The sequence below is a fragment of the Galendromus occidentalis genome, unplaced genomic scaffold, assembly GCF_000255335.2.
Source record: "Galendromus occidentalis unplaced genomic scaffold, Mocc_1.1 scf7180000077497, whole genome shotgun sequence".
Taxonomy (NCBI): domain Eukaryota; kingdom Metazoa; phylum Arthropoda; class Arachnida; order Mesostigmata; family Phytoseiidae; genus Galendromus; species Galendromus occidentalis.
This window is the reverse complement of record NW_003805485.1, coordinates 1,107,059-1,132,698: the sequence shown is the minus strand read 5'-3', so window position 1 is coordinate 1,132,698 and position 25,640 is coordinate 1,107,059. Positions and strand designations below refer to the sequence as shown.

The 25,640-nt window shown below is 51.2% G+C and overlaps 1 protein-coding gene across 1 annotated transcript; it reads right to left on the bottom strand.

Annotated features, from left to right (window-relative positions):
- Positions 1–4,623: 4,623 nt before the first annotated feature.
- Positions 4,624–12,483, bottom strand: LOC100900279 (sex peptide receptor-like). The gene is made up of 3 exons (XM_003746541.1): positions 12,447–12,483; positions 5,767–5,902; positions 4,624–5,710 (listed from the first exon to the last, which is right to left on the bottom strand). The coding sequence occupies exons 1-3, from the start codon at positions 12,481–12,483 to the stop codon at positions 4,624–4,626; spliced, it is 1,260 nt and encodes a 419-aa protein (XP_003746589.1).
- Between the last annotated feature and the right edge of the window lie 13,157 nt (positions 12,484–25,640).

Here is a 25,640-nt window from a genome sequence, read left to right as displayed (position 1 = left end):
ATCAAACGAATTTCGCCAAGCTTCAATACCACGGCGCACTCCAGCGACAGCGATTTTCGCGAGGGGAGGACTAGTCGAAAGTATGACATACCGATTACAGCACAGAATTATTGAGGCGCTGTTCAGGTTCGCACCGGGCCCGTATTTCGGAGCCAGGAGCAAGATATCGCATGGCAATGTGATGTTGTCCCGGACAAAGATTCGCCAGAAGTATCGCTTCCCGACCACAGCCCGCAGTTTTGTTGACATTAGTTCACATAGTATCGAGGTAGGACTCTTTCCACCGGTCAACCCCCGCAGGCGTCTCAGGATCGCCCGACGACGTACCTACATCAATATGAGACGGCAGCTCGATTGATTCATTAGTCGCTTGCAAGGGACAAAATATTTTTACACCCGTTCATCTCCGAGTCCCGAGCGAGGTAAGCAGCCGTTTCGTCGCGAAGGCTTCCCAAGTTGTCTATTCGAGTTTGAAGGAAGAAACCCTATCCCCTTTATCGGATGACACTAATGAAATTGAAAGAAACGGCATTGTGAAAGAAATGGCAGCATAGACTTCGTCATCCCATCCGACCCATGATTAGTCCCACCCGGCACTGGGGAGCTCACTGTACATGAGGTTACCGTAATGACTACATCTTTCGAATATCTACTGTTGAAGAATATATATTTTTTTACATTTGTAGACTCCACCTCGCAATGCACTCGGAGCATAACTGACGCGATTCATTGAGTGAGTTACGAACCTCTGGAAGGAACCTCAAGTCATACCGTATTTTATCCAGGCGGGATTCATAGAAAAATCCGCGAACGTCAAACCAGCCAATCTGTCGGTCGCGTCAGTTGCGCTTGCGTATGCGAAGGCCCTGCCGTGGCTCTGGTTACACATGCAGGATTTTCGGCCGACGACGCTCCGGAGCTCTCGGCTGTCTCATGCTCTGGAACAGGAAGTTTCCGCTCACCTGTGCTTCTCGTCCACCTACTGCGGCTCTGTTGTTATTTTTGCATGTTTTCATAAGAATTCTGTAAACCTGTCATTTTGTCGTATCCGGAATGGAAGTCAGAAATTGATACTTTCAAGGAGATATTGGAGCTCAGACTGATCTCATTCTTTGAAATTCATAATTTTTTTGTTGAGCTCCACCGGGGAGAAAAAACTCCGACACATCGATTGACATTGTCCGAGCAAGATTTTCTGCCATCAGCTTTTTCAGAAATATCAGGCCTCATCCGACATCGAAAGTTCCCCTACGTTCATCATACACGTTGGTTCTTCGAGAAACGACCGATGTTCAGACGCCCGATGGAAACTCAGTCAAGAAACTTTAGAAATACCTTCCGTGAGAAAAAGTTGTTCAATCACGTGATCGTACCACTCCGGGTCACTATTGTCGCTTTGGCTTCATGCAAATTACGCGGCCTCACTTCTTGCTCCGACTCCACTGCTTCCCTTCATCGTCCTGTTTTTGTGCGTTTTTGTGAAGAAAGCATCTACGGAGTGGATTCTTTTACCCGTAGTCCGTCTGACATGAAACAGCTCGATGACCACGGGATCCTCATATCGATGAAATCGTGTTCAGATGCGCCTTCGGGCCGCTGCTCGAGTGTTTAGCCCTTATTGCATTCGAATAGGAGGAAATCCATTCAGGCTCGGTCATCTCCTCCAACGAGCCGAGGATCGCACAAATCGAGAGGACGACTTCAGCATGGGAGATCGCGCGATCAACCGAACGCGACGCTCGATCAGCCACGCTCTCCTGTAAGATTTTTACTTTCCTGAGCGAATAGTGTAGATCGCCAATGGATGCTCCGCTACGTCCCCTGGCGGACCCCATCCGTTACATCGTTCCACACGAGAGAAACATTCTGTCAATTTTCCTGACAACCCGCTTCGAGAAGCGATGATTTGTCCGCCGCGACGAACGAGATGCGACTATAACGCGCCCTTCGTTCACGAGCAGAAAGGCACAATAAGAGCTCGACCGACCTCTGGTAGCCACTCTGATAGCAGCGCACCCTCCACTACAGGAGCGCTCCGTATAGGATTGCCCACGTGCTCTCAATTATTATCAGTCATCGGTGAATCTTCGGAGATTCCACGTAGCTACGTTCGCGAAAGCATGCTCAGTCAGAGGAGAGCGATCCACCGCACAGCATGCTTGAGAGAACGTAGCGGAGGATCCTTGCGCAAGAGAGGATGTGTATACCACCGTCAGAAGATATATAGAATCCGCGGTCCCTGACGCGCAGGTTGCCCCGAGAATGATCATAATGACGAAGACACCTTACGATGAATGATCCAACATAATAATTATGGGGTTATAAACTATAAACTATAATGATATACAGAACACCGTAAATAAGCTCTGCGAATCTCCAGTGTGAGACTGAAGTTCCCACAATCATGATGGGGGCCGTCGGAGAATTCAGTCTCCAACCTCATCAGTTCGATCCTCAGGAAACTATTATTCCGGGAACGTGCTCAATGGAGGGAATCAACGAAAAACCCTCAGATGCACCCTCTGCATGGGCGTATATCACACTTTGGACTCGCCTTCCCTCTTCCTCCCGAAACCTCGAAGATGATTGCGACTTGAGATCAAACGCGATCATATACAATATACCTCTTCCAAACATGATCTGTGATTGAATACATTTCTTCTGATTCTTCATATTTCTTCTGTTTGAGAGTCTCCATCAACAGACGCGAGTATACTTCGGAAGGGCCCCTGACCCTCACTCAGCTTTGATATCGTCCTCCCGGGTCCCCCTCAAATATTTCATAGAAGCTATCCTCAGATCACCACTTGAGAATCGATCCGCTACACGACACCATAAAAATCATCCGCTTTCACGAAACATTCTGAAAATCCTCTAGGGCATTCCTCTTCCGGTCCCTTAAAAAACATATTTACATTACCTGAATCGACTTTCCGTGTTTTCTTAGTCGAATTTTATAGGCTCGAATCATCCATCCTGCACAGACTCCCCTTGATAATATCTCTTCGAAAATGCAGCGGTTCTAAGTACCTCATCTATTCCCCTGACTTCATTTAACGTCGATTGACTTCAGTCATTATTTCACCCTGGATGAAGCCCGCACTCACTCCAAGATATCTCGTCAGTCTTTTCTGAGCTTTAGCGGCTCTCCGTGTCTATGTACACCTTTCTTCCATTCTTTCGCGCGCTCGCTAACAGTCGCGGTTCGATGGGACAATGGGGACGAACAAGCGAACAAGAAGAGGGCAAGTAGTGCCGAGCCTCCCGTCTTCTTCGCAAGTGGTCTACTGGAAGCCAGAGATCAGGAGAGGAGAGGGCTCCACATAATCGGAGCAGCGTGAAAAATAAGGGATTGCTGCTAAGGATTCTCGAAGCAAGTAAACAGCTCGCTAGGAGGGGAGTCAGCGTCCATAGATCGTGAACCGAGAGAAACGTTAGAACGGGAACGATCGTGGTGAGGCGTATCCCGAGAGGGTGGCCAATAACGCCGATCCACTACGATCCCAAAAGTATTTCGCACTTTGCCCTATTGCCCCCTAACATTGGACTCATCGAAATCTATCATTAATCGGAATGATGCTACCGCTATGATATACAGAAGTTGGAATGCACCGTCGAATCAAGCCGGAGCGGCTGGCGGAAATGCCGAATGTATGTATCTTGGCCCCGCCACGATCGTCGGAGCGGCTCTCCTCCGGTTCGAGTTGCCTGATTCTTCTGCTCGAGATAATCACGATCGGGAACCCCTCCCACCAGTTTCACCGCTTCCTATTGTTTGTATCAGTTATCAGATCTTCGATGCAGGGCAGATCTTTGATGCTTGCCGGAACAAGGCTTTTCATCATATTCTCGAACGACGAAACTATCGTTCCTCGAACATTGTCGAGGATCCGCGGATGTCAACCTAGGGCCTTCAGTACATGTTAGAAATATTGTATCTAAGTCATGTGCGCATATTCGGAAATGATACAAGCTAATATTACTTTTCACGAACACTCCCCGTCTCATTCGCCGTGGACGATTCGGCTCGTGCTTTCTGGAATTCTTCCATTTCTCAAAGAGTTCGGGGGCTTTCTGAATGAGGATACTCTTCGAGTTTCCCGCCCTTATAGGGAGGAGGTAATAATAATCTTTGTCCGCTCCTCAATCCCCTCACCCATTTTTCTCGAAAATAGGGCGGCTGTCCAAAACTTTTTCGGTAGGAATGGGATAGGAACACCGGCCGAGTTTTCTTCGAAGATATCCCCCGCGCGCTTTACTGATCGCTCGAGAACCCCATTTAGTACGACCGAATGGTCCACATTTGCGAACTCCGCTCAATATTCACATACTCTTCCCCACACTGCACCTTCTCTTCGTTAGAGATTGAGGTTCATATAAGAGGATTGTTTCCACAGATGGCCCGAATATCTCCCCGAGCATCTCTCCATCACGGTTCGGTTCCCTATCCGCGAGACTTCTATCGTCGCCACAGCCGTCATCGTGCTCCTCTCCTTTTGGTTTTCCAAACTTTGCATCTGTATTAGAGACGTCATCGACAGCAATGTTCATCCCTCGAGGGAGAATACTCATTGTCATCGTCGTAGTTTGATGCGCATCGAACCCCCTTTGCTTGGGCTTTAGCTATACGCAGGTCGTAGCTATGGTCGCATTGGCCTCAGTGGCCATAACCGGGGCCCACTTTTTTAGCCATCGCGGCGTAAAGAGGAGCGCAAACGTTTTCCGGAACTGCCGGCTCATTGTGCAGTAAAGGATGAAGTTGACGGAGCTGTTGATCAGAGCCAGGATGTCGAATATATCTCCCACCCTGACGTAACTTTCGAAGAAGTCAGGGTCGATGCCCGATAGCAGAGACAGGACTCCAGCGGGGAATTCCGTCACGATGAATAACAGAAGAACAGCTAAGAGCATCCGCGTCGTTCGATCGGCGGATCGCTGGTTGTGGGACGACGCCCCATCCGGATTCGGAGCTCGTCCCTTGAGACGTCGACGTCTGTCCTCCGCTTCGCATAGCGCTCGAACGAGGGCCGTGGATAGAATCGTCAACGCCAGGCATGGGATGAGTTTCATAAGTACGCTGTACGTCCAGAAGTTGAACTTGCGTATCCCTTCGCCGTATTTGAGCTCTGCGAAGTCGACTCTATATGAAACCATTGTGTCGCCTGAGCCGATGCCTTTCGCGAGTACGTCGTGTACCGTGAACGAGAAGTAGTTCGGTACGCAGGCAATGAACGTACCGACGTACGTCAGCCCGATGGCTATCTTGGCCCGCTTCATGGAGCACAGCTGCCGTGAGTGGCTTGGAAAAGCCACCGCCATCCACCGAAAAATGGCCAGAGCCACTGTCAGCCACGTGGACACCGTGTGGAAAACTACGGTTGCGTTTGAACATATCAGAGTGTACAGAACGGCCGGGTATGATCGACAGGCCACCATTACGCCGTCTATCAGGCAGTCTTGCTCTCGTTCCGTAATGAATTCCATGATGCAATAGGGGAGATAGAAACACATGACGAGCATGTCCGCAACGGCGAGACCTATCAGAATGCAATTCGTTGGAGAGATCATGTTTTTCCGGGACAGGACCGCGACGTTCAGGATGTTGGCGATGATTCCCAATACACAAACGACGAGCGCCAGGTAACCGTGTATATGATGAACGTACCTGTGAGATCGGTGAAATGAATTAAATCGGAGGAAGAATTGAGTCCTTCGAGGGGGTATCGGTGATCGATTCCCAGAAATCCGAAAAAAACTGTCACCTACCACGTGGGGAAGTCGTCGATAGGTCGTGGGGACATTCTCGGAGTCGGTTCGGCCGTGGTAGTGTTGTTCAAGCCTCCTAACAGATCGTAACCGTCCATGCCATTTGAATCGTATCCAGCGGAGCCCGCAAGACTCTCTGCGGGGGAAACGGAACGATTATTCGAGTTCTTTCGTAGCGATTCGGGTTAGTATAACGAAGTAGATTTATCTGCGGACGACGGCCCCAGCGGACGAAAACGGAAGAGGGAGTCTTGATTGTTCCCAACGTTCACGAGTTCCTCTCGTGAATCGATGAAAATTTTATCGATTTTCCGTTGGGCAGAGTCTGCCGCGAACGCAGCTCTTCGAAATGAAGGACAGATGGCCCCTGTCACAACCAGACGACAATGATTTTGTGCTCGAGGATTCATTCCCTACCAGATCCAATGCACTGAATGCCCCGCCCGCGGACCACGAACAGAAACTATCTAGCGCCGGCTTGTTCCCGAATTCCCATTTCCGATGAGGAACGGGAGCTCGCCTCGATCGGGGCCTCGGTCGAGTGAAAAATTGAAAAAAAATCTTTGAGTTTATTTTTATGGGAAAGCCACAGGCAGATTTCCTTGGATTTCTGAACCTTTGATCCTGGTTCCCACTTAGGCCAGGGCTTCCTAAATGAGTCGATCCATCTCAGAGATCTTCAGGAGGAAAGGTACCGGCGGCAGAACGAGCTCTGTGGTTGATTGTGTGGATATTACCGTCAGCGATAAAAACTTCACCCACATTCAAGGCAGACTTCCAATACAAATAAGGAGCCACAAAGAACCGTGGAGCGACGGAAGGATCTTAGCAAAGTCGAGACCGTCGACGGGGGTACGGGAGTACGTAAGACCTCTCTCTGATACTCTAACGCTTACGACACGCACCGCGGGCTCTTACGCAGCGGCGCCCGGGGAATTCTCGCGATATCCGCGAAAAAATTATAATGGGAGGAAAGAATCTCGGTCGGATAAATGGAGGACTCGGGGACGCGTCTCCGAGCTCTACGTGAGAAAAACTCGCGACGAATAAGAGGTGGCTCTATTTTTCTATCGGTGAAGGTCATTCAGGCCTAGACGAGAGGAGTTTGAGGCCAATCGAGCGGAATATCATACAAGGAAGAAAATTGGTCCAGGCGACGTTTGGCCGAAGATTCACGCAGATTTATAATCGTTAACGCTGGTGATCCGAATAAAATCGACCGAGAGGACCCACAAGATATCTCAGGAATGAGAGCCCGTCTGATTGAGCTCGAAAAGGGTGCACCCCAATCTCTCTTCACTGCCGCCAAAGGAAACCAATCACACTCGTGGTATATAAATGTCCCGTTTATTATTCCGAAGAATTAAAAATGTTTGTGAAAATGCGCTGCCAAAGAATTGAACCTGATTTCAGGATTCCATGAAGAAGTCGGATAAGAACCCGCAGATACTCCTCATAGATTCTAATCGGAGCGTATCGCACAACTTCCAAGATTCCCATGTCGGCATCTTCATATCTGTAGCCATCCTTCGCAACCGAAGCCCCTCCTATATATCATCCCATCGGGAGATCTCGATTTTTCTGAATTATTCTCGGGCCGTCGATGACCGTCCATAGCGCCGGATGGCTCACCCCGGAGTCAGACTGCATGCGTCTATGAACTGCATCCGCGTGGTGATTTGTTCGCGCTCCGCTGTCCAGCTTTCTTCGGACCGGTGACCACATTTCCATCGGAAACATTGGCAGCTGTGTCTCGATCATGCCGTCTATTGGAACCGAATCATAAATGATGAATTTCATAGCCAGTAGTAATGAATGAGGTATGGTAGAGGTCGACGTTCTTTCCCCCCAAGGGGCTATGCACCCATAAGGTATCCAGATCGAAAAGCATTCCACTCAACCGGCACTCGCGTCCCTTCGACTTTCCGCCTCAAAGACCGTTGCCGCTCCTATCGCAGAAAGCGCACTCTACTCTGGGGTAGGCTGCGCGCCGCGACGCCATTTCTAGTTTGGGGGGACCCCTGCCGGAAGGGGGCATCGCGAGCCGGATCATGGAGTTCATAGATGTCCTGGGGACCGAGAATCAGAAGCGGGTTCCGAACCCACCGGCTTGTGTCAAGTTTTGCGAAACACGGGTCATTCTTCCTGTCCTGTGTCCCCGCCATCCATGAGCTCGTAGAACGATTTGAGGCTTGCCTGAAAGAGTAGCTCTCGGAAGCCCTCACCCAAGAGTGACCACCGATTACGTACTCGTCGATACTGATTGTAATAACTGATCTCCTTCTTCTCCGGCTTCACCTCGTGATTTTCGTTTCTATCACAGATTCTGGACGTCGAGATGAGACTCCCGGATAGAGCTACAAGGTTGCATGCGTAATAATTGGAATTGATGCGAAGCTCGAGCAATATGTTTACCGCGATGCGCGAGATGCCGTGATTCCGTCCGCGATGTTGGGTCAGGAAGTCCGGAAGGATGTAATACAGATTGTCAGACGCTAAGATCGAGATTACGAGTGATTCATGACTCTAGGGTGAAGATGCGGTTGTGTTTCTGTATTCCTCACAATCCGATTTGAAGCATGATATCTATCCAGGGACAGAAAATCCTCGGGTCGAAAGCTGCGTCACCGGTTGCATAGAGAAGTACCTGCTTGCCGGCTAAGCTCGAGAGCAAACCAGAGGTGCGTCGATCTTGTTTATTTTACGACCTTTGTCTTCGTTCCCGGGTCACGGACTCCCTGCCCAAAGCGGACAGCAGCTCACCCCCGGAGCTTAGATCGCAGAATCGGGGATCGATCGCAGTAGCGCAAGCGGAAAACGTCCCAAAAGTCGGAGAGGATATTCTCCTGAGGACAACGTGGCATCGGCGAGCCTCGTCCCTGGGGACAGGTCGCCGAAGCACAATATGGGGATTTTTGGACTCATGAGCGCCTCACGACTCACGAGGGATCATTCTAAGAATTCTAGCATTCTCGTTGAGTCCTGCCCCTCTTTCTCGTCGGGGGGGCCAGGTGGTTCTCCCCTCACGTCGGGATTCCGAATGTTCGCTCGATCGACCTTTCCTCCAGTGCACTCGCAGACGGGTCCGTCTGAGAGACCGTTCTTATCCTAAACGAGCCGATGCCGAACGCTCTAAGCGATCGCTGATCCTTGAACCATGTCATGGCGCTCTTTTCAGTTCACGGAGAATGGAGAGACAGTCAATCCGAATCCGTGACGGCGTTTGAATCCCGGGTATTGTCGGGTCCTAGGCCGGAACCGAGGATTATGTTCACCCATGTTTGCGAATACACGTTCTCTAGCGGCGCGGCGTTTCGATCTTCCTCATTCCATTCTTCCCATCACGATTTGGCTGGATTGAGATGGTGTTTGCGACATGAAAAAATTGAATGGATGACCGGAAATCGAGCAAACGCATTCGGGATGCCTCTCGCTTTACTTTGGAATTTGGGCCGTTGCCCCTCGCGACCATTCCTCCCCTGAAAAGGGGTTTTATGAAAGCATCGTAGGGCAGTCGCTACGGGTCGGCCTTCAATGACAATTCGAATCATGTCTCGTCGGACGGCGATCCCGAAGACGCAGAGAGAAGCCGTCGTCGTTCGAACAGGAGAGGTCTCGAAGGGAGCCGAATTCCGGGTATGGATCGCCATGGGCACGAGATTTCGAGACATTGTAATCGGCTCCTCATTACAGTCATCTGTCATCGTGACTTGGCTCACACAAGTTTTCGATGTCATCTCAAAACGGTGGCTCCGAAGCGACGGGGAGAATCCACGAAATCTTCCTCTTTCGATACGCCGCGTCGGCTTGTCGTTCGCCGTCCATCGGAGAAACTAGCATCACGGACCGATACACGCAACAAGAGAAGTACGCATAAGAATTTCCGACACGATACAGCTCGTGGGTTCCACGAACGCGAATCCACATCTTGAAGGACTTCATAAGTGAAGCGACCTCATTGGAGCTGGAAATATCCGTTCCTCGATAATTGAATCGGCAGTTTCCGCACAGCGAGGATCTCGCCGATTTCTTCCCGAGCTCCAAAGCACCGCGCTCCTTGAGACCTGCGGAGTCAGTGAGCAAATGTTGGACATTCGATATCGCTGTCTTGCGCGAATGTAGAGAATGGTATCACAGACAAATTACCCAAGGAGGATGGAAGTCGTCTCCCATTCTACTTATCTCATTTGAATGTCGCATCAGTCACGCTCACAATCCTTCGATAAGAGGGACGGATGAAACGATCAAAACTCGCTGACTCTCCCCAACTTCGAAGAGTGGTCAGTTCGCGATCGAAGCCACACGCGTACGTTGCAATTTTCGCCATCGATGGAGGCGAGCGGTTTCGGATCAGCCCCGTACAGCCGAGAGAATTTCCCGCGGGGAGGCGGAATCCTGATATCAAGATTCGTTCCTTCAAAGCGAATCATCACTAGCCATAGCCGACCGTACACATAGTTGCTCGAGTCAGAGTAGCGAAGTCTGGTATATTTCTGCAGGTTTTGCCGCTCGTGGCGATCGCCATAGCCGCGCTGCCGGGGACAGGCAGGAAGAGTTGAGCTCCACTCCCTAAGCTTCCGATGGACCGACTCAGTTTGGCGAGCGAGTTGATAGCTACCATACTTCCATGCTTCGTACCTACTCAATCGGTATTTCATTTCTCGCAGCTTCTGTCACAAGAAGACTCCAGCGATGTCGGGAGAGCTTTCCTATGAGGACTCTCGTCACCGAGAGACATGCGACCAATGCGGGACAGCTCCACACGCATTCTGGATTGGTTGTCTCCGTGCATGGACTGGCTTCCCTCTAAGCTCTGTGCGCAAGGGTACGTCTCATTTCCTCGTGAATGACTATGCACAGTCTACATCCAATGAACCTCCTAGGAAAATGTATCCCGCATAAAGAGGGCTCGAGCTCTGAGTTGGTGTCACCCATGTAATATTACAACCCATCACATGGTTCATTCCGGCGGTGCAGAGTTGCTCATCCCGCAGCCTTCACTATTCATGTGATGTGAGTATAGTGCGGTAGTATAATCCTAACAAGCTACATGGGGAGAGAGAATAGGTCTGACCGGGAGTATTGCCGGGCCGATCAAGAGACCGGGTTCGAGTCTGTGCGTACGTATACATACGCAGGTATGTATATCGGAGTGAATGGAAGTCTCTATCGCTGTGATAGGGTAGCGAGCAGCGAGGTCGAAAGGATTCGAATATCGAATCTCTAAGCTTGTGGATCGTAAACGACCGTCGTCATAAAGTTCCCCATTTCAAGCCCCCATGGGTCGAGCGGCGGCCGGTCAGTGACTCCTTAACAGGTCTCATGAAGCCTCGACTGCTTGATTAAGCGCGGTGGATGCGAGGAAAATTCCAGAGGCGTGGAAAAAACAGCTCCAATCCTGGCTCGAATGTGAACTATCAAAAAATCGGAGAACGGCTCCGGGGCTGAGCGCTCTTGGAGATTAACTCTGGAACACGACTTGGGAGACCCCCGATCAAAATGAGGCTCTCAATGATAAGTTTTTGCAAAAAATCATATAGAAAGATCCTACAGCTGAATAAAGCCTCGAACCATCGATTGTGACATCTCGGAGATTAAGTGGATCTTACGCGGGAGGCACCCCGAGGCGAACAATTAAGGGACTCGCGACTTATGGGCGGTGTCCATTCCATTAGGTAGTTTGCTAACTCAGTCGGAGACAGTCCCTTGGCTCTGCTTTTCTGACCATCCGGTTGCGGCGCTGAGTTCTGAAGTCACGGAGTACCGATTGCAGCTCAGCTCGATTACCCTCGGGGTGTCCGGCAGAAATCCCGTCGGCAAGCTGCATTCGACCCACGCTCCCTCAGTTCGACAAGATTCAGCTCATGTATCCGAAAACGGTTCCGATTGAGAGTTTGTCAATGCTAATCCGGTTACCTGAGCTAGATAGGGAAGCAATGGAAGCAAGGTATGTACATGTACGTGTAAAGAGCAGACGTGCATCGACTGCGTCGTGTCAGACGAAGTGGCTTCAACGGTGTCCACTTCCCTCAAATGTGCGGCAGTGATTCTCGGCTTCAGCCTCCGCTTCATGGTAGCGCCCCCTGACGATTATGAGAGCGGCATTCGTAGAAGACGACCCTTCCCGCTCAATGAAAAGGGGCGGTAAGGGCGAAACCCGGCAAAGACTTCGTACCACCCTGCGATGAGACCACCTGCGAAGGTACGGATGCAAGTCTGCATGAATGCAGGCAGTTTGCAGCGATCTCCAAAGATTGTGTCCACAAGCTTGCACGACTTGCCGACTCAGCTCTCGAACTAAGCTCGCCTGCGTCAATAGAGGCAAGAAGTCGAGTCAAGCGTCTTCTTGCCGTCCCGATTCGGATCCAGGAAAACACGCCCGTGGCACGCCGGCAAGAATGATACTATCGTCGCATGAGACAACTCAGAATGAAAATAAATCTCGATTGTAGCCGAAATTCTACATCATCATCAAAAATGATTCGCAGCCCCGAAAGAAGGTAGCAGAACCAACATGGGCCACTTGGGAGACCCCACCGCCAGGAGGTCTTGCTGATACTTAATTTCCTTATCGGGGATGTCCGAAAACCTCCCTCCGAAGTTGGATCCAGATCTGACGTTTTCCCGAAGTTATGGCTCGAATTTTTTTCCCCCGGATTTCACTATAAGTCGTGACTCACCGTTCACGAAAGCACTCAGAGAAACGTTGAGATCCATTGCGAGGTCTTACTAGAGTAGAGATTCTGCTGGAAAAGAATCAATGGGATGGACGGTTGTGAATCCTGGCCTGACGGAACGAGTAGATCTGAAATTCCCTTCAGACCTTCGTGTTGTGGCTCAGATACCGAAGACGACCCTCGTGAACTTGGTTGGAAGGCCTGCAAAAAAGAAACGTTGGCGAGGTGAGACCTACAGCAGGGTGAACGAGGAACGATCTCTATGGGGACCTACCATCATTAATCTAGCTCATTGGCTGAATGGGACTTCGTTCAGGCATCCATGAGAAATTCGATAGGACCGATCATTGGTTGCGCCGCCCAGACGAATGATTCCCGCATGGATTACAGGACGGCACGATCGTACTTCTCGACCCGATCGAGAAAGTACGATATGTTCTGCTCGCGAGCATTCCCCGCAATCATTGTATCGGGTTGTTGCGTTCGGAAACGATTATTCCGAACAGTGTAACGTACTCGGTTCATCCGCCCATACATATACATTAGGCCCGTGCGACAGATCGTTCTCGATGCTGCGTTAGTGTTGTATTGTCTCGATAATGGCCGCTACTCGATTTCGCAATATTAGGTTAGTGGTGCTCCTGGAATTCGTAGGTCGATGGCACAGAGTCGACGGCGATCAAGGACAAGGGTCAAAGGCGCCCTTTGTACATAATATGTGTGTGAACCTAAGCCGCATGGTTTCGATCAGGCTCTGACACAGGTGGAATACGGGCCGGGTGAGTCCTATAGCAGCCATTTGTGCGATGAATCCTCGAATTTGAGGAAGTGCTGGTCGATGATCGATGAATAGTATGGATTGAACGACGTCACCCGGGGGGCGATGTGAAGTTTTTGAACGATTTTGACACCGCGTTTCGTTCCTTCGGTTTCTCTCGCGAGAGGCGGATGCACACCAACCATTCCGCAAAATTGTGCTCCTGAGACGTCAGGTCCAGCTCAAAGTCTTCCGGCTGAGAGTTGAACAAGCCCTGAGTTCGTCCAGAGGAGGTCTGCTGAAAATTCTTCTTGTTTCCGCGTTGGGGAGGGACCGGAAACCTCTCTCGCTCAAGGATTCGGAGTAATGGAGACCGCTCGAGCGGACAAGCATGGGGTCAAATAAACTTTGAATGGTGAGCAGCCCTTGAAGATCTCCTCAGATTAGCATATGAGTTAGCTAGTCTTCCGGAAACGTCGTAACTTCCATAAGAGAGACTTGAGGAAACATCGGGAGCCGGACTCGAATATTTCGGAGTTTGCCTCCGTCGGAACATCGGAGTCATCTCACAGCTTTTTCGGACGACCACGTTTGAGTCGAGGACAATGGACACGTCTGGAATCGTTCTCCGGGACGAGGAATCGGTAGAAAGATTTGAGAGCCCCGACTCATCACAAGTTCTTGCGGCTCTTGCTCGGAGCCAGTCATCCGCTCATCCGGCTTGATGGAGCATTCGCGCTGGAAAACTCTCTTGCAGGATTCACCGATCGGAGACCTGGAAGAGCAGAGCTGTATCTCCGAACTCCAGAGAGAGCAGGCCAAGAGCTCCCCTCAATGAAGGAATCGTTCGTGACTTTTTCGGAGGCAGACGCCGTCGTTCATTGGCGCTGCTCCGTTCGGCCTCCGATTCCATTCGTAGGTACGACTCCATGACCCTGAACACCAACTCGGAAGCATCCGCAACTTCTCCGATTGCGATTTTCTCTTGATTCCCGAACCGTGGAATCGCAGGTTGACCTATTTATATTTCCGCAGCGATTCTCGGCTGTCGCGAGGTGGGTATGCGACGTTTCCCGAGCTCTACGAATGCAGCAGCTAGTGTTCACATGATCGAGCCCTGCATCGCCATCTGTCGCTCAGGTTCGAGCATCATTCAGGCGAGAGAGGAGTCTACATAGTTGCTGTGTTATCGAGTTCACATATCGCTCCCGACCGAAAGTGCGATACGCTCAGATGCAGGTGGCATTGACAAGACTTGTTTCGAATGTCGGCCGGCATCGAATTCGAGCAAAGAGCCGTCGATTTCAAGTGAATACCTACTGCGCGTACCGCCCGATGCGACTGTGTGAGACGGAGGCGCCCAGGTTCTGTACTCACAACGATTTTGCTGGCCTGACGATGTTTGAGACCTCTGGCGAAACGAAGGATTGAGCGAGTGATCGACTCGAGAAGTAGTATGACCCGGGCCTCCAGGATTGAGTGGAGAGATAAAAAAACATTAAAAAGGAATGAATGTCGAAACCCGCGACATCGAGCTTTGTGGACGCGCCGGTTGCTCTCGCGGATTCCTCTTCGTGGAGCACGAGGACGACACGAGCGTCGGAGCGACAAATCAGAGGAGCTCACCGTCAAGCGGATCAGCGCTCGCCTCGCAAATATTCGTAAGATTCCTCCCAGGCTCCGAAGACTCCTTCGGCTCTCCTGAATCGGAAAAAAGTCGTTCGGTTGTGCTCTTACGTGACTGAAATACGCGATCGGAGTCGCATGCTTTTTCGCGCATCTGATTGTGACTAACGACTCCCTCTTGTTTCTTCGGAGAATCCACGTTGCCTTATTCCACCTCGAGTGGAGGGTGGAATCCGCGAGAGCCCGGTATCGCAACGAATACACATATGCGTCAATCAGCCCGAATCGACTTCTTCTAAGATTGACTGATAAATTGCAATGGCCGATCATTACCGACGGGCCGTCGGGGTAAGATGTCTCAATCGCCCTCGCGTGCCCGTACGCTCCGTCTTCAAGTATCGTTGCGCGATAGCTCGCACATCGAAGCCCTGAGGTTCTCACCGGAGAAGTCTGCAGCAGCACAATGATGCATTGTTACACTGCAATAAGACGCAAACGTCTGACATCGGCGTGGATGCGTCCGCCGTCGAGTCAATGTTCCCGGAAGTTTGTCCTGATTGAGGTCCCTGGCCGCTATTCGCATACGGAGCCTATTCTCCCAAAAAGCAACGGCCGCGTTTTCAACGGGAAAAGCACCAGCAGGGCCGGTCGTCACCAAGAACGAGCGACCAGAAGCCGAAGGAAAGTCGTCTCCGGATAATCGAGCGTACTAATCGTGTCGTCGTCTGCACAGCGCCGACGTCATTTGCGATGAGGCTGCAGCCGCCACTGTGTTCGGACACAATCGCAAAAGTCTGATTGAGGAATAGCAGCACGAAGCAACCTCTACCAGTTGACCGAGTGCACAGCATCGGAGGGATCAGATGGACGTCATTTCCTCTTGATTCGTACATGCTAGTTCGTTGACTTCGGCGGGAGGCGTTCGCCTCTCAACCGGGATGTTCAATCGGATCAATGAAGCTTTCCGGGAGTTTTTTCTACGATTCGTTCAGTTGGACTTTGGCTGGCTCGCCGAGAGAGATAGTTCCTCTGAACCGATTCCATCCGTATCTTGACGACGAGTGACGAGGCTCCCAATAACGATGCCCATGAATCAAATCGAGTTTCCGTGGAAATTCGTGGGGTGGAATGGAATCCCTGCTCCTCGAGGGGAGAATACACCATAAGTGGATCACCGGCATTGGTAGCGCCCAATTTCCTTAGTGGTTGAAGAGTCACTTTAAGCCGTCGAAGTTTCTGAGGGAGACCCCTGCACTCGAGTTTCGCCTCCTTCTTCACACCCAGAAGATTATGACTGTTTCTGAGAATCCCACCATCCGAGATAATGCATGGCCTCGTGTACAATGAATAGGTGTCCCGTGGAATTTCTAGAAGCCAACATCTCCCACCACGAAAATTCCGCCGGTGGAGCTCAACAACAATCTTCGGGAGACGCTCAGCTTTCTGAGACTCGAGAATCGATCGAACCCGAGAAACGGACCTGTCGCAACTCGGGATGAGAGATCAGCGCCTCTAAATAAACTTCCAATCCTCCACAGTCAGCTGATTGTCCATCCACTGATTGTCCGTCATCGATCAAGGCTTGCCGAGTTTTAGTGTCGTAACGATCGAATCTGGGCACACACGTTCAACCTCCCCGAAGCTTAAGCGGCTTCCCTCAAGATGCAATTTCGCTCAGGACGTGGGGCCTTTCGCCGAGCCAGTCGAATTCATGGGTGGGACACGCCTGGAACCACTTACTACGCAATGAAGTGATTATATGGTCTAGCTTGGTCGCTTCTCGATTCTCGATGAGCCTCCGGGAAGACGTCGTATCATTCAGTTGTCGAAGTAGAGCAGAGCGTTGTCGTAGCTAAGAAACTTGATTCATGTCTGCCGCATGTGCCGGGAAATCGAATCATCTCCGATCGCTATTTTCCGCCCGAGGGACTCGTACGCTGCATGTGGGCACGCACAGTCGCGCGCGCACGGTTCGCTTAGATGTTCGATCATATGCATGATATACATCTGTCTGCGTGCCGAGGGGAGCTTCGATTCCGGCGATGGAACTAAGAAAAGGTTGGAGGGAAGCGGCAGAGTGAGCCGACATGAAAGCCGTCTCTTCAGTCGCGATCTGAATGACCTTGCAAGAATTACGCTAGGGAGCCTCTCGAACTCCACGAGCAGCTTTTGGGAATGAATTACCTAGCTCTTCAATTCGGCGCATGGAACCTCCTATTCCATATTTCGAGCTTAGTGAATAGAATCACGACCAATCCCTATGTTGGACGCGACCGAACCGTCTTCCACGAGCCCGAGCACCTCTCTCTCGGGGAGTTACTATTCAAGCTTACGTGCATGGGACTTCTGTATCAGAGGTGCGACGAGAATCAAAGACACCTTATCTAATTTTTAGACGAGCGATGACGCGCTGTGATATGATCGAAACATATTCCCTGTCTTGAGTCGAAAAATCGTAATACACATGCAGCGTTTCCCCATCGTCATGAATTGTCATCACGAACCCATTCCACCAGGATTTTTCAAGGGGGGCTTCGCAGGGATGAAGCTTGAGCGCACTGCTCCATGGTTCCGGAACTTCCGCTTCCCTACCAGGAGGAACGTCTTTCCTCGCTCATCCCTGAAGGAAATTTGTCAAGTTCTCGAAACTTTCGGTGAGAAGTCCGCTCCGCCCTTAGCAAATCACACTCAGGGAAGGGGGCACATTCGGACTAGACTTGAACGAGATTTAGCTCGTCCTTCAAAATTCAATTGAGACAGCCTCGCTCCGAACTCGATCAAGTGATTGCGTCAAGACCATTCTTCAAATCACTCTCGGCTGGCTGTTTGGTCGACCGGCGCCCGGTCGCTTCTTCCACAGTATCTCGTTTCCCGCATAAGTCTCCCCATTCCTCGCTCGTCTTCTCATCGCAACGACGATGAGAACGACAACGGGAAGCGACTCTGGATCGAATTCAAGGCTATTAGAAGGAAACCTTCTACTATGCCCACCCGAAGTTCACCTCATCTTCTCCCTTCGGGTCAAGCTCACGTCCGTGCCCTGAGGGTAAAGCCTGGTCATTTTGGACGTCCGAATACTCTGCGAAACTAGGTCTCGCTAGCCATCGCTTCGACCAGCTCTTGAAGACGGACTCTGATGTTTGGCCCCGGGTGAGCCAATTCCCATCTACCTCATTTTCTAGACCGGTTGATATTGAGTTTGATACGGGCGTTCTGGAGTCTGGCACAAGTTTGTGATTTTTTCGGGGAAATATTCCACGACGACAAAGTTTCCCACTCCTGTTAGAGCCCCGCCACCGCATTCCAAGAGACGTCCTCATCGATCGGCAGGAGGATGTGAGTCGCGGCAGGAGGGTGTGAGTCGCGGCAAGAGGGAGCGATGCGAAGATCCCCATGAGCTTCCGGACTTAGCGGATGATGCTGTCTGTATATTTGGAGTATCGCTTCGATTCGGATTCTGGAAGCCGCGAGTTGCGACAACTGCGCCATCATTTGTATAATGATTTCCGACAGATTCAACGGAAATACGGTAACATCACCGAGCCCGTCGAGACAGCCCCCCGAACGAAATGACATATGTAAGTTTGAGTGGAGGCTCGGTCCCGAATTGTCCGACACGAAGTTTTGCCCGCAACCATCAGACAAATTCGGAGGAGCCGTCCACGAACTTTCGGAATGCCACTTTGAATGAATCAGATGAATTCTCCCCTGTTTACTTTCACTCGAATGCACGAGAACGAATTTCGTGATTTAGACTGAGAATCCTATCGATTCAGGCAATTAGTTCCGGGAATCCCTCGTAGAGACATTGCATCTCTATTGACACCTCACATAGGTTTCATTAACGTTGACAGAAAGGTTCCGGAAGCTATCGAGGCGGAAAACCATCAATTTCAACAGACTCTGGTCTTTTGGGATTGATTCTATGCCCTCATGCGGTCTCGTAGAGAGATATATGTAGAAGACTCGAGTGTTTGTTTCCAGTTTCATAATGGTCTCTCTTGCTTTCTCCAATTCAGCGTTCATCGGAGTCGGCCAAGCAAGCTCGAGAGCCTACCACGATCCTCCTTCCGGTAGTACGAAGCCGGACTATTCTCTCGACTTCAATTATTCTTGTACGCCAAGGAAGAGCAATTGGAAATTCCCCTTTCGAGATTCGAGCTCAATGGCAGACTGACTGATGACGGTGATGATCGAGGCCAGAGCGTAGTGGATCCGGCTTCGAGAAAACCGTATCAGAGCGAGCGAGATCCGGTCCCGATAGCACGGCTATGACATTCGGAATGCGGAAAAGTCTCACAATCAGCTCATCGAGGGTTTTCTTCACGATATCAGCCCATTGAGAAATAATCCGAATGTCTCGGTCACGTCACATTCACGGAACCCGCTACAAATTGTTCACCTTCCACTCGATCGCTCTCGATTGGAATCGGCCTGACCTCCGGAGTTTTCGACATGGTCGACCGCCTCTCGATGGGCGCGGTAGCCGCCGGGGGACAACACTTGGGATTTCCTAAGCACTCGCGTCGCTTCGAGTGTGAGTATATTGCGTCCTTTGAGAGACGGCTCAGGAGTGCTTCCGACAGATGTAACTCTTCAGAAAAACCTAGTTTTGAGATTTTCCTTGACCCAATGTTGACTGTCTTGAGATCACTACAAAGCATGTCGAGGGATTTGACAGGTGACGGCTGCAGGATTCCATAAACATTGAAACGGGAAGAGACTAGGATGTTCATACACACAACACAATGGCTTCTAGACGCAGAGTTCCGGCTACGAGAGATCTCCACCATATCGGATCTTCCAACGTCTCAAGTATCTTGATTCGGTAAGGAGCGCAGCATCGAGGATTCCACGCTGGTGGAAGAATCAGGATGTCTCCGGAGGATCGAGGGGTTGATCAGCGGCGCCGGCGACAGAGAGGCTCTGGCACCATATTCGGTCCCGGGACACCGCCTGCTATACCATGACCTGTCCGCCTTTCTCATGTAGAATGTCGGGGGCTTCCCTCGTTCGTGGTCATGTTCCGTTTTCCGTACCGAGTGCTTCGCCGTTGTTCCGATCCAGAGGATTTCCCTTGATCCGTGCTGAGGTACTTGCCCTGGTCGCCGCTGACGCAAAAGGTGAGCTCCGGAAAGCATGCTGTGTGGATTCAATTTGACTGCACGTTCACATGCAGAGCGACGGATCGCCAAAGCCGTAAGCATATGGTTTTCTCTCGTCATTTTCCCAGCCTTTGTGTTTGCCTCCCGCTCCGAGGAGCGCGGTGACTTCGCATTTGAGCGCGCAGACGTAATCCCAATGAAAACAATCGAGACTCCAAAGAGACGTATAATTCAATTTCAGGGCTTCCCCCGTCCCCTTCCCCAATCGAATCCTCTCCAGTTGGAATGGCTTGCGGAGGAAAAATTGATCATCTCTAACGCACTGGAGCGCACCTCGTTGAGCTCATCTCATCTAATTACTGGAGTTCTCGCTCTCCCGCAATCGTCCTCATTTTCGACCTAATCACCCCGCCGAAAGGCCAGGTCCTCGTGATAGTCGCGAAAGTCACAGACCCCTGATCTCTTTCCGTCAGTCAGCCCAGCCCGCCGACCCGCCGGTCTCCCGATCTCTCAATCGACGATCTGACTTTCTATCTGTCAAAAGGTCGTTCAGGCGTTGGTGCGGTCTGTCAATTCGTTGTTCAATGAGCAGTCTCACTTCCTAATCTTCGTTCAAGGACTCTGCGGGCCGGGAGAGAAAAAGAAAACCAACAAAGAACAAACCACCCAACTCTGGAAATGAGCGACTGAATAACTGACTGACTGAGAGGAGAAGCGCGCGCGCGATCAGCCGTCCGTCTATCCGTCCATTCGCCCGCTAGACAGTCAGCCCTGCAAGGGTGTTTCTGCGAGGGTTCGTGAGTGTGGTGAGCTGTCGTGCCATGCTGTACTGCCATGAGACGGACCCTTCCCGTCTGCAGTCGATCTGCTGCTGGCGGTGTTAGCGGTGGAAACAGCCGTGGCGCTCATCATCCCGGCCGACGACGACGGCGCGGCGGTGGCTCGCGATCTAGCCCGCCAGCCAGCTAACAACAACGACGACGGCGGCGGCGGCGACCGCCACTCTCCTCTGCTAAAGACACTCTTCTCTGAAAGATCAGTCGCTGCTCCTCGACAAGGCACATACAGCGACGGGACAGAGGGTGTGAAAGAAAGCATCCACCAAAAAACCCGATGTGACCTCGTCGTCGGTGCCCAGTTACCAACATCGTCAGCGGGAGCCAAGACGATCGCAACGTCGCGCAGGCGGTCGTCAAATCGTCGGTCAGGAAGCGTGGAGTCTCTGCTTGCGAGCATCTGACTTTCTGGACAGAGCAACTCAGCCAAGTGATTATCGGACGAACTTGACGTACGAACATATGATTGAGTGCCCAACTTGATGACCGGTCGTACGATCGATCGACTCGGTACACATCTGATCGGATTTCTCCCGACTGCGCGAATGAGTGAGATCACGGTGCGGTGATACGGTCGGAGAATTCCTTCGAGTTTAGCATGAGCAAATGGCAGGCCCATTCGTGAACTGGATGAGTGATGGACTTCGGATCAGAGGACAAGCCGGTTTTAGGGAGCCGACGACCTGAGGATTCGCTGTCCGATCGCGAGGGATTCGCGTTGAATTACTCCAGCTGCTAGATCGTGGTAAGTTCCGGGGTGCTGATCGAAATCCTAAAAAACTGGCCCTACAGCGGGAGCTTCGAAATCTCCTCCGATTCCTGGGATTCAAGTCCTCCGATTCTTGAGGGCATCCTCCACGCGAAGGACTTCTCCCCTCCGTAGCAGTGGGACTTCGTCGATCGACGGTACCGAGCTATGAGTTCCCAGAACTAGTGTGACGGGGGATGGATCGCCGATGGAATGAATTCCGTGATCCGATATTAGTCGGATTGAATTCAGAGAGGAAAATTGCTCGACTACTCAATAGGGAGCAAAAAATGATCCACTAGAGTGAAAACGAAAAAAATTTAGCATCTCGGATAATCACTTTTCCGCGGCTGACTACCAGCGATTTCGCAGCGGTTGAGACATCCTCGGCTTGTGACGTTAAATAATTTCCACCGGTACACTTGGCAGAAGATTGCGCGCTCGAAGAAGTATGATGTAATGTCTCTTCTAGTATTTTCAGAGCGCGTCTTCGCCTCCGGAATAGAACGCCGAAGATATTCTGAATGACCCGCTTTGTCCCGATTCGATAGGTGGCGGGAACTTTCCCCGCGAGCTTCAGTCCCAAAAGCGGCCCGGTGCCTCATTTATGCTCCATTCATGAAATATCTCACGGTCCTATATCTGGACTCCGAGGTTTTCATGTATTGTAGTGACGGCACGGAGCGGCGGCTGTCAGAGCGCGAAACTCAGGCCAGGAGACTCCCGATTAAGAGAGAAACAAGAGCTTCTACTGAAGAGGGCGCAGCTCGAGCCGCCTGACGTGAAATCGGTCAGACGAGAAATGTTTCCTTCCCATAAGGAACGAGCGCTCTCAGCACACAGGGAACGCGTATTGGGTCGACTTCCCTCAGCGCGGTTTATTCGTTTGTTTTGTCAGCGAGCATAAATCGCTGAATGCTTCCCGCTTGTCTGGAAGGTTATCTTGTCTTGCGCTTCATTTCGCGACGATGGCAACGACCAACTCTACACCGCAGACGTGCTAGGATGCATTCTCCAAAAGGATTATTTCTCGAACATTTTTTCGCCGTCTTCAAAGAGTTTGGATTTGTCCTTTTTCGAAAGTCTCGAAAGGCCGCCCGAAGTGTGATGATTCCGTCGGCGCCGACGACAGGATTGTCGACCAACCCGATGAGAAAAAAATTCAGCTCATCGAAATCTCGCCAGGGAAAAAAAATCGCGGTGGGACTCGAGCATCTTGTAGAAGTTTCGCCGTCGCTCGAGTGTTCACGTGTCAAAATATTGGTGTCACCGTCGGGTAAAACATTGGCGACGATTGTTTTCTCGTTGATTGATCGAGAGGTTTGCCCGGCGGTGGGCGTCATGGGATTCGAGGAGGAGACACAGCAGCTGAAGCAGATATTCATAGTCAGTCTGGCGACTGGCGGTCGAATTTGTACATTTCCCCGTAAGTGTACTATGTACTTAATCTCCTCCTGGGACTCGATGTGGTCGAAGTTGTTTTCCTTTGGAAATCCCCCCCGCATTCCGAGAAAGCTTTGAATGCGTCTGGGAATACCGCTGAAAATAAATGATAATTGCCCAAATAGACCCTGAGGAATCAGATTAGGTGGTCACCTCAGTCAGCTGTTCCGCATGTGCCTAAGTCGATATTATCTCAATGGGATACATTTCTCGAATTCCTGACGGAACGAACTTGTGGTTATACCGCAAGACATCGACGAGTTCCCGAAAGTAGAGCCAGGGTCTGACCGGCGCAACCCTTGCGAGAGGTGTTGGATGCCGAGGAGAAATCCACTCGACGCTGCCATCGATCGGACGAGCAAAGCAAGGCTCACTGGGTAGTCATTATTGAATGAGCGAGACAAGCAGCCAGGCTGGCTGCTTGGCGGGGAAACAGAAAGATCGGTTAGCAGGCGGGCAGCAGGCAAACATCTATGTACGAGGATAATCCAGTGCTGTTTCGAGAGGCCGGTGGTGGTGGAGGATGCGTTCAAGTGGGGCGTTTCGTTCTTCCATGTAATGCGCGAGCCAGCGAGCAAACCACCGAGTCCAAGGGACCGAAACTGACTGACTGGCTAGACGGGAGGCGTCAGAGAGAGACATGCGGACCCCTCGGCTCGGTCGGAGATTGAATCTGGCATCCTTCTGACACATTACATGCAGACACCCTGGATGACAAGGAGGCGTTTTCTATATTCTTCACGTTTTCGCTCCAATGGAAGCGACGCTCACGAATTCATTGAATGGTCCATCCTGCCAGTCTTCCCCTCACTCAGTATCGGTCATTCGATCCTTTCTTTGCTGAGGACCTCGACCATCAGTGCCGGCGGGGGCTTTCCTCAAGTTTTGAGATTGCAAAGTTTCGAGAAAGCTCAAAGCCTCCATTCCTTTTCTACTCACGCAAAACTCTGCTTCTGGAAACTGGGGATGATTGCCTCTGAATGGATGCCGATGCTGGAGGCCGATTGCCTATACTGACGGACCGGCGATTTTTCCTCTCTCCGGGAAATCAGAGCGGTCATGGCGGCTCTCCGGCTTTGACATTCATCAGGGAAGCAGGACACGTCAACAGAATAGACACTCATGGATTTTATGACTGGGTATAGAGCAACAATTGTCTCCGCCGACGGCTTGAGACTATAATCGGATTCCGACAGCGTCCGCGAATATCCCTCCGAGAGCGAGCTGTTCCAGCTAAAATCGTTTCTCCCACTCAATGTGCGTGACATGCGGGAGAATCAAGTTCAATAGAGAGACTCCGACGAACGTCCGAGGAAATCTCGGCTTATGATCCCCGAACTGAGTCGACGAGAACTCCGCATCAACTCTAGTCGGTCGGGCGTTTCCATGATACAATTATTATGCATCCGAAATGAGCATTCCAGGGATCTATTCCGATTCCGTCGTTGTGATTCTCTGGAACGCTCCGAACGGAACATTAGGCTCAGTGAGCGTAACGGACTCCCGCTCAGAATTGGGAGATCTCGTGGTCTGACAACGGATGATGTGACTGTCTCCGGATTGTTTTGTAAACTTCTCCAAAACTGAAGACCGTCGGCGCTCCGTTCCCGAGTAAGGAGCCGGTCGGTCGTGACCATAAGCGGCGACCATGAGAGCTGGTCCCGCGGCCGTCAAGCCCGATCCGAGAAATGTTCATGCTGTATTTTCAAATGGTTCCGCTATACTGATCCGGGAGCGTCACTTCCAGCGATGAGATGCTGGCAGACATCCTACCAGACGGCCGAAAGACAGACGTCTGGTTTCCGTTTCGGGCGCGTTCCGCAGTGGGCGTCCTCCGCGGTACCAATAAGGCGCTCCGACATTTGTGACCACTCTACGGACCGTAGATCGAAGAATTCTAGTCTCAGTGTCGGCCGAGTGACTTTGCTTGTTGAGGAGACGTCAAAGAACGAAACGCGGGCTTCCTTCGCGATAGACAGGTTGTTTTCGTGATCGCGGTCCGGAGAGGGAACATTTTGATATCTGCGGTGTGATGACTCCCTGGGTCATCCTCAAAATACTGTCTGGGCATCGGACTGAATCAAGTGGACGAGGAGCGCCAATCCAAGCCCGACACTATTATCGAATTTCCCGGAGACCGATCCATTACCCCCTTATGACGAAAGACTGAAATCAGCCATCGATCGCTTCTGCTACCGAGGTTCAACCGAAGGCGCCGCGGCGCGGCGAAACTCGCCCTGCTCCTAAAGCATCGGTCAACGCCAGGTCCTGAGTTCGTCTGAGGATTGACTCCGGTTTCCTCGGTTCGAATGCGGTCAAGGTTGAGTGAAGTTTCCGGAATCGCGGATTCGCTGCTGCCGAAACCTCGCATATCAATTCTGATGGATCTGAATAACTTTTCTCAGTAACTTTTCTGGAAGAATTCCGCAACGCGGATTCGGGCTGGCTGCGGTGAGAGACTATTTTCGAGGAGCTTCCAAGCGGCAATCGACTAATCGGAAAGCGTCGCCGATGGAGTCTAGAGCCTCGGTGATCCGTCTCGAAATTCCTCGGAAGAATTTCCATCGCCGGAAGATTAGGAAGTCGAACATGGTTCTGAGAGAGCAGCTAGCCAGCAGTCCCTGTTTTGTATAGCCTAACGTCATCAGGTTGTTTGTTGGATGGAAGGCTCTCCTGCTTCCG

What these genes read in the sequence shown, in the direction of transcription:
- LOC100900279 (XM_003746541.1), bottom strand. Translation starts at nt 12,483, where the DNA reads ATGGATCTCAACGTTTCTCTGAGTGCTTTCGTGAACG. An exon ending in TCTGAGTGCTTTCGTGAACG is followed by an intron (nt 5,903 to 12,446) that starts GTGAGTCACGAC and finishes TTTCCCCCGCAG; the next exon opens with AGAGTCTTGCGGGCTCCGCT. An exon ending in ATCGACGACTTCCCCACGTG is followed by an intron (nt 5,711 to 5,766) that starts GTAGGTGACAGT and finishes ACCCCCTCGAAG; the next exon opens with GACTCAATTCTTCCTCCGAT.